This window comes from Ricinus communis, chromosome 5 (genome assembly GCF_019578655.1).
Source record: "Ricinus communis isolate WT05 ecotype wild-type chromosome 5, ASM1957865v1, whole genome shotgun sequence".
Taxonomy (NCBI): domain Eukaryota; kingdom Viridiplantae; phylum Streptophyta; class Magnoliopsida; order Malpighiales; family Euphorbiaceae; genus Ricinus; species Ricinus communis.
Window position 1 is genome coordinate 20,836,365 of NC_063260.1, and position 10,908 is coordinate 20,847,272.

The 10,908-nt window shown below is 31.8% G+C and overlaps 1 protein-coding gene across 3 annotated transcripts; it reads right to left on the reverse strand.

Moving 5' to 3' along the window:
- Positions 1-6,097: 6,097 nt before the first annotated feature.
- On the reverse strand, positions 6,098-9,240 carry LOC8264114. Of its 3 annotated transcripts, XM_002519640.4 has the most exons (4): positions 8,686-9,240; positions 7,942-8,082; positions 7,657-7,743; positions 6,098-6,637 (listed from the first exon to the last, which is right to left on the reverse strand). In XM_002519640.4, the coding sequence occupies exons 1-4, from the start codon at positions 9,205-9,207 to the stop codon at positions 6,533-6,535; spliced, it is 855 nt and encodes a 284-aa protein (XP_002519686.2). In that variant the 5' UTR covers positions 9,208-9,240; the 3' UTR covers positions 6,098-6,532. The 3 variants fall into 3 exon arrangements, with proteins under 3 accessions (XP_002519686.2, XP_025013212.2, XP_025013213.2); XM_025157444.2 differs by lacking the exon at positions 6,098-6,637 and having other exon boundaries at positions 7,414-7,743; XM_025157445.2 differs by lacking the exons at positions 6,098-6,637; positions 7,942-8,082 and having other exon boundaries at positions 7,414-7,743.
- Positions 9,241-10,908: the final 1,668 nt, after the last annotated feature.

The following is a 10,908-nucleotide window of genomic DNA, read 5'->3' on the forward strand; positions in this document are numbered from 1 at the left end:
TTTCATCAGTAACCAGTTGATAATTGTTTAGAAATTAAAATGTTTTCATTGGCAATTCATCATTAATTTTTAATTGTTTTTCTTTTCTTAAATAATAAGCCTATTTTCAGTGCTGTTATTTTTTTGCACTTTTGGGAGTCCTCCATCACATGAAATATACATAGAGAAGATACTAGCTAGTTTCTATTAAACAAAGTAACAAGGCAATCAATTGATCCCAAAAGCATAATTATTTTAACTATAGAAATACAGATAATTACCATATATAAGACTAATGCAAGACCAAAGCAATACTTTACTTTAACTTGCAACATATTGTCCATGAAGATTAAGAGGATTAAAAATCACGATGGTTTTTTAATTAAACTATTGATAAAAAGTCTAACAAAATTATAAGATAAAGTATTTACATAATAATGGCAAAATAATAAATAAAATCTCCGTTGGTTTTTAAAAGTTTTGAAGTAGAATATCCTTCTAAATACCATTAGAGTTTTCTTTAATTTCTTTTTTTTTTTAATGTTTAGATAGTTTAATAGTTTAGATAATAAAGAAAATCTCCGTCTTCATGTTTAGATAGTTTCAGGAGATAATAATCATTCTCTTAGTAAATAACAGGAATATTCCAAACAGATTTTATTTTCATGCAAAACATATGGTGTGTGTGTATAATACATTAATCATATAACTGTTCAGACAATATTAATCATAAAACTTGTTGCCTAGGGATTACAACATATTAACAATTAATAGCTGAATACAAGGATTCACATAACTATGTCTACACAATGAGCATTTAAAGCATATTATCCTCAACACCCACAAATAATGTTGCCACGAATCATATTAAATTATATATATTGATAAAGTTCTGTTGACTATTAATTATTAACATTAAGAAATTATTTAATGACTCAGTCATTAAAAATGCATTGTGTCATAATGTGAAAGGATTTAACGAGGATTAAAGAAAAAAACATAATATATGTTAACTAATCACTTTAAACATGGGAGCAGCACAAGAGTAGCAACTAAGTGACGCATCATCTCACGTAGTTGATTTTCATACTGATTTGTTTTTAACTTGCTTTTCCACTTTTAGCTCTTCAGGTTTTTCTCATTTGTTTCATAATTTAATGTAGTTTTTGACTTAAATGTTGGGAAATTGTATTATATATCTTAGGAGGTCTATCATAAGAGGATAATATAAATTAGTCTATTGACAATAACCTAATAAACTAAATCTATTTTATAATTCTTTTATAGATCTAACGAAGCAAAACATGCAAGCTAATGTTAGAGTTATTATTCTCTTTCCGTCTTCAATTTTTATTGAAAAATAATTATAATTAATATTAAAATTGTTAATGTGGATCATTTCACTAATTTTTTCATATATCGCATGAATTAATATTTTAATGGAAATATTTTAAAAATTTATTTTTAAATACATTGTGATAATATGTAAGAGTGAGGTATTCAATCAGATTAATTAATGTCTTAAAAGAACTATAATATGAAATCTAAATAGCTCTATCATATTAAAGATATATAAATTAAAAAAAAAAAGGTGCAGCTTAGAATGAATCACCATCGTACTGGGACACCTAAAATAAGAAATGGAGAAGGGAAGTGGTGGGGGGGGGGGGGGGGCAAATAACACGTGCCAGGTCCGTAATATATACAGTGCGAGGTCGCTGAGGATAGAAACGTGGAATTTTTAGGGTGCGCGAAATATTGAAAGCGACGTGGATTTTTCTGAATCGCGGCTTTATATTCTGTGTGAAGTCTATTCCTTCCAGGTTGGCCTATCTAAATAAAACTGAACCCAAATAGCTCTTTCTCTATTCTGCTCTCTGTTTCTGCTGCCACTATCCCAATCTGGACCCCACTCTCTTACAACTCCATCAACGGTTCACAGCCTTCTTCTTCTTTGAACTCTCTCTCACGGCCATCGCTGTACCTGTGGCCCCCCCCTCTCCTATCTCTCTGACGAGCTTCCAGTGATACCATGCATCAAATGTCATGTGCATCCACCCATTTTGTGTATTTCACGAAACAAATAATTAGACTGTAGACTATGTAATGTAGGAAAAAGGTAATTCTCTTTAACTTGAAAGATGACTCATAATATCTAATAGAATTAGTCCCATTTGAAATTATTCAATATTATTTATTTACTTTATTAGGAAAATATAGTATTTAGACGTGGCATTTCTTGGAACAACCAAAAATTAATTTCCCCACTGCTAATTAATAAACGAATGAGTCGTGATTTTCAAAAAGAAAACTAATGAGTTATGAAAAAAAGAAAAAGTAATTGATGTCATTGTACGAGTGGCCCGTAGCTTCTCCATAGGACACGTAGAATATGATAAAGATGCCACGTGTCTTTGGGAAAGAGATTGCTAAGGCACGCGAGAGAGTGGCGATAATGGAAATGAAAGTGAGATGAACAAAAAGAATTGATGTATGCTGAGAAATTAGAGGAAGCAAATGTAAATGTATATGTGTATTCGTCCTGAAATCAAGCTGCTGCTGCATTGGCATTGCGTGTATCCCATCTATCCAATCCTTCCCCCATTATTTATTCCTTTTTATGAAAAGGAAAGGGAGTTGCATGTGTTGATAGGGCATTCAATTATTTCAGATCACTACCTCTACAAATGCTCACATCCTCTTCATTGTAATTCTTTAAAAAATAATCTTTTTCTCTTTTTCTCTTTTATCTTTCTCCTCCTCCTCTCAATTAACATCGTGTTTAGTTAAAATTTATAAATTTTATTTTAAATTATATATATATTCAAATTTATATAGAATTGATTATAATTAAATTAAAATTTAATAAATTATATTAACATATTTTATTCAATTTTATTATTTTTATTTTACTCTTTTTATATGTTTTCTAATAAAATAAGTTTTTAAATAAACTTCGATTAAATATTACATTGATTTATTTATAAATTCAAGAGCTTATATCTAAAATACAATATGGACATGGAGGATTTATCTTCAGATAGGTATAGCAACAAGATAACAAATTTAATTTCCCTTGTACAAGCTAAAGCATTCTATTAATTTTTATCTGGTGCCGATGACAACAAAGACACTGCTATCACGGATATGAATCAACGATTTGCAAATCTTGCCTTTAAATTGCAATCCTAAGCAGACACTTTGATCTGTTTATTACATTTCGTATATCTTCAAACATATATGACGGTCCATTTATGCAGAAAATTATTGTTATTTCGTATACATCCATAATATAAGTAGATGGAAAGATTTTAAACTGACTAAGATATCCTTATAACTAATTAAAAAAATTTGACATATAATTTACTCCAAATATATTTTAGAACATGATCTTTAGTTCTAGAATTTATCTTGTTTATCAAAATCAATAGAATTTTTTTGGTTTTATTCCTAAATGCAACAGGTGATTTAATTCTTATTGCTTACAAATGTGAGAATTATGTGACCACTTAATTTAAACAGATGCTAAATAGAGATGTTTCATTTAAATAGAGGTTTTAGAGAGTTCTTAAATAAAATTCAAAGAATTTTTTATTTAATTGGAGGCTAGATAAAATGTGAGTTATAATTTAGAAAATCAAAATTTTTTAAATAGATTATATCCACCACATTATCTGTATACACATTCAATAAAAATGAGTCACATCAATTAATGATTCCACATCATTTGAAAATAATTAATCTTAAATGTTCTTTTCGATTAGGCATATCTATATTATTAAATTAATTACTCGAAATGATGTAATATTGTTAATTGACGTGGCGATGATGACACAAAAGAATTTCTGTTAAAATTGTGGTTATATCTCTTTAGAATCTCTTTTTTTTCTTTTTCAATTGATAAAATGTAAAAAATGAAAAATTGTTTTCATATATATCATGTTATATATATTTAACATTTATTAATGAAGCAATACTTCATAACTCAATGCTGATTAAAGTTATTATCAAATTTTCGTAAGAGAATAAAAAAAGAAAAATATTTAAAAATGTTGAGAAAAAGAAGAACATGAACATAACATGGAGGACAATTAAAACTCAAAAAAAAAAAAAAAAACAAGTAATTCAGTGCTGTGAGATTTTACTATTCCCATAACAATATATATCAGTCACCCTAGAAGTTAAAAGGATATCACCTCAAGAAATTCTACATAAATCAAGAACCTAAAACTTAGGTTGAATGATCTCATGCGTTGGCCCATTTCATGTTGTTACGTAGCTCTAGTCAAATAACCATCTCATCAGAATAACTTTCATTATAATAAGACCTGTGGTACAAAAACACACACATGCACTAAGATTTAGGTCTTGGCAAATGGCAAAAACATGGACAAGATCCAGAGGACTAAACCCTATCCCATCACGTGTGCTAACCTAGCCGTGGATCCTCCACATTGGGTGGCTTGCCTGCTGAGTCATTTCTCACCTCATGGCTTACCCACCAAACTCATGCCCTATCCGTCTGTGACTGTTACCGCGGACAAGAGAAACAAAAATAGAAAAAAGGACTACAATAGAATATCTTGCATGTTGTGTGCATGTGACGGTCTTGTTGGAAAACATGAATGCAAGTTCCAGAAAATGGCGTAATGCAAGGTTCATCCAAAAAAATGATGACCTATGAACATCCAAAAAGAGGACCGTGTATCCTTGAGTCGTGATCGTTTCTAAGGTTTGATGGAGCTAGGGCTCCAGATGAGCGATTTAGTGGCTCATCTGCAATGGCTCGTTTAAGTTTGTCTATATTCAATAAAGCAATTCTTAAGCGTAATCTCAGAGCTTGTTTAGTAAACGAATAAAGTTGTAAGTAAATAATTATTCAGCTCGTTTAAAAGGCTTACTAAAAAGTTTGGTTCAAATAAAAAATAAAAAATCATTTAAGAATTGATTTACAGGTCATTTAGTAATATATAAATATAATTTAAGATATTCATAAGTCGATATTACTAATATATTTATATATTTATATTTGCAAGTAGATTCCATAAACTACACAAGTTTCTATTTTTTGCTGAACGTATGTTATTAGACTATGTTATGATATTTGCAATATCTTAGCTTTTTAAAGTATAATAAGAATTATAACTATAAAAATTAATTTACGCTAAGATTTAAAAATTTATATACTTGTATATATATTATAAAAACTATAATAAAAAAAATCGCTCTCTTTAGAAATTATTTTATTTGAAATCTAAATTTGTTAATTGTAAAAAATTAAGCTTAAATTGATTAGTAGATATTAGATTAGCATAATATTATTCAGCTCAATCTCGACTCCTTTAATCAATAAGCAATTCTCAAACTTGAATTTTGCACATTATCAATCATAAATACAGCGACCCATGGCTTCATTTGTTCATTTGCAGTTGTAATTAGAGTAGTTTTGGTGTATAGATTCTCAGACTTTTATTTGGAGGGCTGACTAGAGAAAACGACACTAGCGAGTCCTTTCCAGAACCTTGGTCTGCTGTTATATAATACTGTTTTTCATGGCTAAAAAAAGAAATGAATCTGCTGGTGAATTGGAAATTTCCAAGGAGAGGTAGGACTGCAGGTGGTAATTTGGAGGTATGGACAACAACTCTCTGCAGCCCAAGGTTCAGATGCCACACTCAGACTAACTCGGACCTCGAGGGAGCATTTTGACAATTGGGCCAGGTGATTATGATTTTGTTTGCATTATACATGTTCCCGAGTACACGTATTTATCTCTTCTAACTATTACTCAATCGCAGATTTGAATTTTTCTTTTACACAATAAATATCATAAATATTTATCTTTTTCTATTTTTTATTAAATTTATAATTTCTTTATTTCTTAATTTTGTAAAAATGTTTTTTTTTTCTTTTATCTTTTGGAATTTAAGTTTTGGTTAATATTTTATTATTTTATTTGTTATTTTTAAGCAAAACAACAAAAGAAAATGAAAACACCATATTATAAATTTAAAAAAATTAAAGAATTTTTGTTAACAATATTTATACAGCAAAAACTATATATTTTTTATTAATTTTAGAATATTTTTTAAAGATTATCTTTTTTTTTTTTTTCTATAAAGCTCGTTTGTCTCTAAATTTGAAAAAACTTGAAGGGATTTAAAATTATATATTTTTTTTAAAACAAACTCATTTAATTTCATTATATGTACTTATCTAAATCATATTGTTTTGGATCGAACTTTGTCAAAAGGAGAAGCTCATACAACCAGGTTGAGCTCAAATTGTAGGCTCGAATATTTTCAGGCTCAATTGAACAGGTTTAGTTTATTCAAATAGTAGCCATGTCATAAAATTCTATGCACAAAAACAATTTTGATGATTTCAAACAAATAAATAAGTTCATACTAATTGCTGTCTTGGGGGTTTTTTCAACAAGAAAAGCCAAAAAGTATGGTGTTCTTCTTGTTTTTTATTTTTTATTTTTAGTTTCTGCAAGGAATTGTGGGATCAATGGAAGAATGATAACTGATGTTGTAATTTACCGCACATTCTAAAAACTTCTGTGATCAAACTGATCTGCATCAACAGTTTCCACGTATTTTTCCCACCATTTCTTTGCTTCATCCCTCTGATCCAACATCGTATATATAATTGCCTGTGTAAAGCAGCGTATTAAGGTCAGCCATGTTTCATTCAGACATCAGAAATTAACTTCACCGAGCAATTACAAAACCTAATATACTTCTCCTGCGGTCGATAGATCCGCTGCTTCCTTAGGGTGGATGATTAGTGTAGGCTGTAACTAATAAGAAAGTAATATATATGAATGAATGTTTTATATTTTAGTATTAAATGCTTTATAAATATTTAATTATTTAATATTAAAATATAATGTCTATCAAAATGTTGTCCAAATCATACACTTAAAAATCTTTTCCGATGCCTAATAAAATAGTTTTTATGCAAATTTTTATAAATATGCTTGACTAGATTGAAATATAGCATTTAAATTAAGTTAAAAATCTTTATGTTCTTGTTATTAATTTATTATAACTTTTATGTTTAAATAGTTAATAATTGATTTCATAATTAGACAAATGGTCTATTGTTTTCAAAAATAGTGGAGTATACTTTTAAGTAAATTTATTAAATTAAGGATTTATTTTTAAATAATATATTTTTTTTAAGGTAGAAAATATTCCTTATTTGCTTATTTTAAAAAAATTTATCACCAATAGTTTAAATGATTTTACCTACTATCTAAAAGCATTTTGATTTAAGGGAGATTCTTATCTAGGCTTGGTGCAATTAATAGGAGAGTGAGACATATGTTTAACTATTTTATATTTTGATATTGGATAGCTGACATATCATCATTTAAAATTAATGAATATTATATTAATGATTTATCGATGGTGTATAGACAAGATATGCGGCTTGTGCACCAAGCCTAAACAGAATTTTTGTTGTTTTAGAATTATTAGAAACCTAAGTTGAATACAAAACTCATATGCTCACAGATTGGGCTAGGAAATCGCTTAGCAATATATTTGCCATATAAGAAACCCATTGGCCCCACGAGCTTGTAACAAATCTACCATATAAGAAATTTGCTCTGCTAGCAGTATTATATGGTGCTAGTAAGCTATATAACAATAGCATAAACGAAAGAACCTTGTAAAGGGGAATTCGACCATCTGAAGGTAGAACTTGTTCGCCCGTGAAACGGTTGCAGTACTGCAATGCTTCCTTGTATTTTCCCTGCATAATGAAAGACAAAAATTAACTAATTAACAAGGATAATTATTTTTTCATATCTTATCGCCTGAAAGGTTTGTACTGGACATATCTATGTCAGACAATACAGTTCCATAGATATAGCTAGGGAAACTATACAGTGAAATTAGAAGTGGTAATTATCTGAGAATGTTAAAAGACGGTTAATTAGTTATTACATACCTGACAAATGAGAATCTCTATTAATGCCATCCCTACATTGTATGCGGGCTCAGTATCATGTTCATAGAATTTATATGAATTTTCCAGCAAGGACACTGCTTCTTCAGGTTTTCCGCATTTTATTAGCCGCACGGCATCTGACTGCATTGCAAGAGAGGCCACTTAATGTTGCAGGGTTTAATCATTATGCTTTTTCATCTTTTCTACTCTCAATTTATGTCAGTTGCTCTCAAATTTTTTGCAGATCTATTTCAGAACTTCTACCAAGAAACCTTGCTTAAGCAGGAGCTTGATTTTTTGTTAACCATCAGCTGAATCTAACAAGGATTGCAAGACTCTAGTTATGCGCTACTCTTAAAGGTCATGCATTTGTTTCCTAGCTTTTTTACGTTGATTTATCTCTTTACCTCTTTTATCCTCGTGAACTACCAAACTAAATGTGTATTTCAATAAGTTAAACTACCATTTGATTTCTGAAGAACTTTAATAGGATTTCCAGCATATGGAAGCCAAAAAACAAACCATATTGTTTCCGCTTAATTCAGCTGACACAGATCCAGTTTCCTAACAAACGAAGTAAAAATTGAGTGCTACAAATTAGTTTTGATCTCAATGGTATTAGAGTTATCTCTATGATTATGAAATTTTGTGTTTCAGCCTCCATGCTGAGCTCATTAGATAAGAAAAGAATAAATGAAAAATAATCTAATATTAGGAAGCTGTAATTGAGAATCTGAAGAGAACCTTAATGTCATAAACATTTTCCATCGAAGGCCTCGCGGGCAGTCTGGAAGGAGGTCCTGGAGGCTCTATTTTAGTTGAAGCCAGGTAGACGTTCACGTCCAATAATGATTTAAGTGCATATCGCCCACCTAATGGATATGCGGGGCTATTAGATACTATTTGAGGAGCTTTCTGAAACTTCTCCCTCGGCCCTGCAATGGCTTCAGGGTTCATCTTCAAGCTGGCACCAATAATACCCAGAACACAGGCAAGAGCAATAGATGCTCGCGCTGTATTTTTTGCAATTTTGTTAGCTTTCCTGTCATTTCCTGAAGGTACCGATGATGATCCATCCAGTGCTCGAATCGTAGGATTGAGTAATTTCCTGCCTGGGTGGCATGTATTGCGAGAGGTAAGTGATGGAGACGTATGATTACTGAAGCTGAAATGAAGCTTAGTCTTCTGCAGAGAGCTCACAGTGGAAGTGTTGGATACGAGGATGGGAAATGATGCTACATTGCCAAGAAAGAGCATAGATTCCATGATTGTTTTGTGTTTTAGGGGATTTAGGATACCTCATTTCTTTATCTTTCTTTTAAATGTCTAAAATTAGGAATTGAGTCTTTCAGTTTGTTCAAGCAAAGCATTTTTTCTTGCTTTCAGCCGAAGCTAACATCATTTAATTTATTGGCCAAGGCACAATCTTGATACTTAAAAAGTTTTTTCTTGAAACATAAGAATTCTCAAAACAAAATCTTCAAAACTTCTTTCCTTGATATCCACGGAAGGTATAAGCTTTTCAAAAACCAGCAATGATTCTTCTAATTGCATTCGAAGTCTCTTTCTATTCTAGCAAGTCTGCAATCAAAAGTATATGATCTCACATCTTTAAAATTACAGTTCTTTAAGGTTCACCTTTAATAGCCATACTTCCTTCCAAGTTCCCTTACTTTATCCTCCATATGGTTATGGTTGAAGAAATAGGAAAAGAAACTAAGGTCTCAGAGGCTACACAAGCTAGGTTGCTTGTGCAGACCTATCATCACAGACCTCCTCAGGGTAAAAAGGAGCATCCTTTCCTGCAAAGCAGGAAAGGTCACTTCAACCCATACCCTATTCAAAAAGAGTCGTTAGACAACCGTTAGGATAAAACTCAAATAAGCAAATTATGTATATATATCATCCTTCACACTGTAAAAGAACTCAGAATTCTCATTTCAATATACAACATTCTTCATTGTTCTTTTCACATGGTATCAGAGCCTGGTTTCCACTAGTAATCATCATCTACCTCATTTTTAATCCCAGTCATGTCTCAAAATGAAAAATTGACCAATATCATCCTTAAAGGCAACTCCAACTATTTTGAATGGTCCAAAACTGTGTATATTGCCCTCAGTGGCAGAAAAAAGTTGGGATTTATCACCGGGACAAAACAACAGCCAAAACTAGAGAGGCCGGAAGCCCCAACCGAAGAAGAAATTGACAGAATAGAGGAATGGCAGATATCTGACCATTTGGTCATGTCTTGGCTCATAAATACTATGGAGCCCCAAATATTCCATTTCTGCATCCTGATGGAATCATCAAAATCAATTTAGGAAAAAATGCAAAGCCTTTATGGCCACTAACATAATTTTGCACATATATTCAGACTCAAATAGGAGTTAGCGCAAATCACTTAGGGAACAAAAAGTTCCTCGCAATATGCAACTGAAATTCTCACTCGGTGGAAAGAGTTGCAGAACTATATTCCGCCTTCAATCGACCCACTAGAAATTCAAAAAAGGAACAAACAAGATCTGGTATACACTTACCTTGGAGGACTGGATTCAAGCTATGAAAGCCTAAGATCATAGATCCTCCTCACATCCGAGCTTCCTCGAATAGACGAAGTAATAGCCAGCGTTCAGCGTGAAGAAACGCGGAGGAACACCATGAGCGTCTCCTCCCCCCCCGCAACTCATGGACACTTCACGGGGGTGGGACGGAGCTGGAGCATTGCGAAGAAGGGGAAGAGGAGAAAGGAAAGGGGGCGGCGGCAGGAGAGAAATGTTTTGGACAAAGGAAAATAAGGGAGAAAGAGGGGATGTAGGGTTAGGAACGGGTGTATCTGCCGGGTCGGGTGTCTTTAATCAAGCCCAATCCAAACCCGGCCTACACCCCCGACCCAACCTGACAACCTCGGCCCATCCAGGCTTCGGCCTAACAGTCTTTATGGGCTCATCAAGTCCAACAATCTTC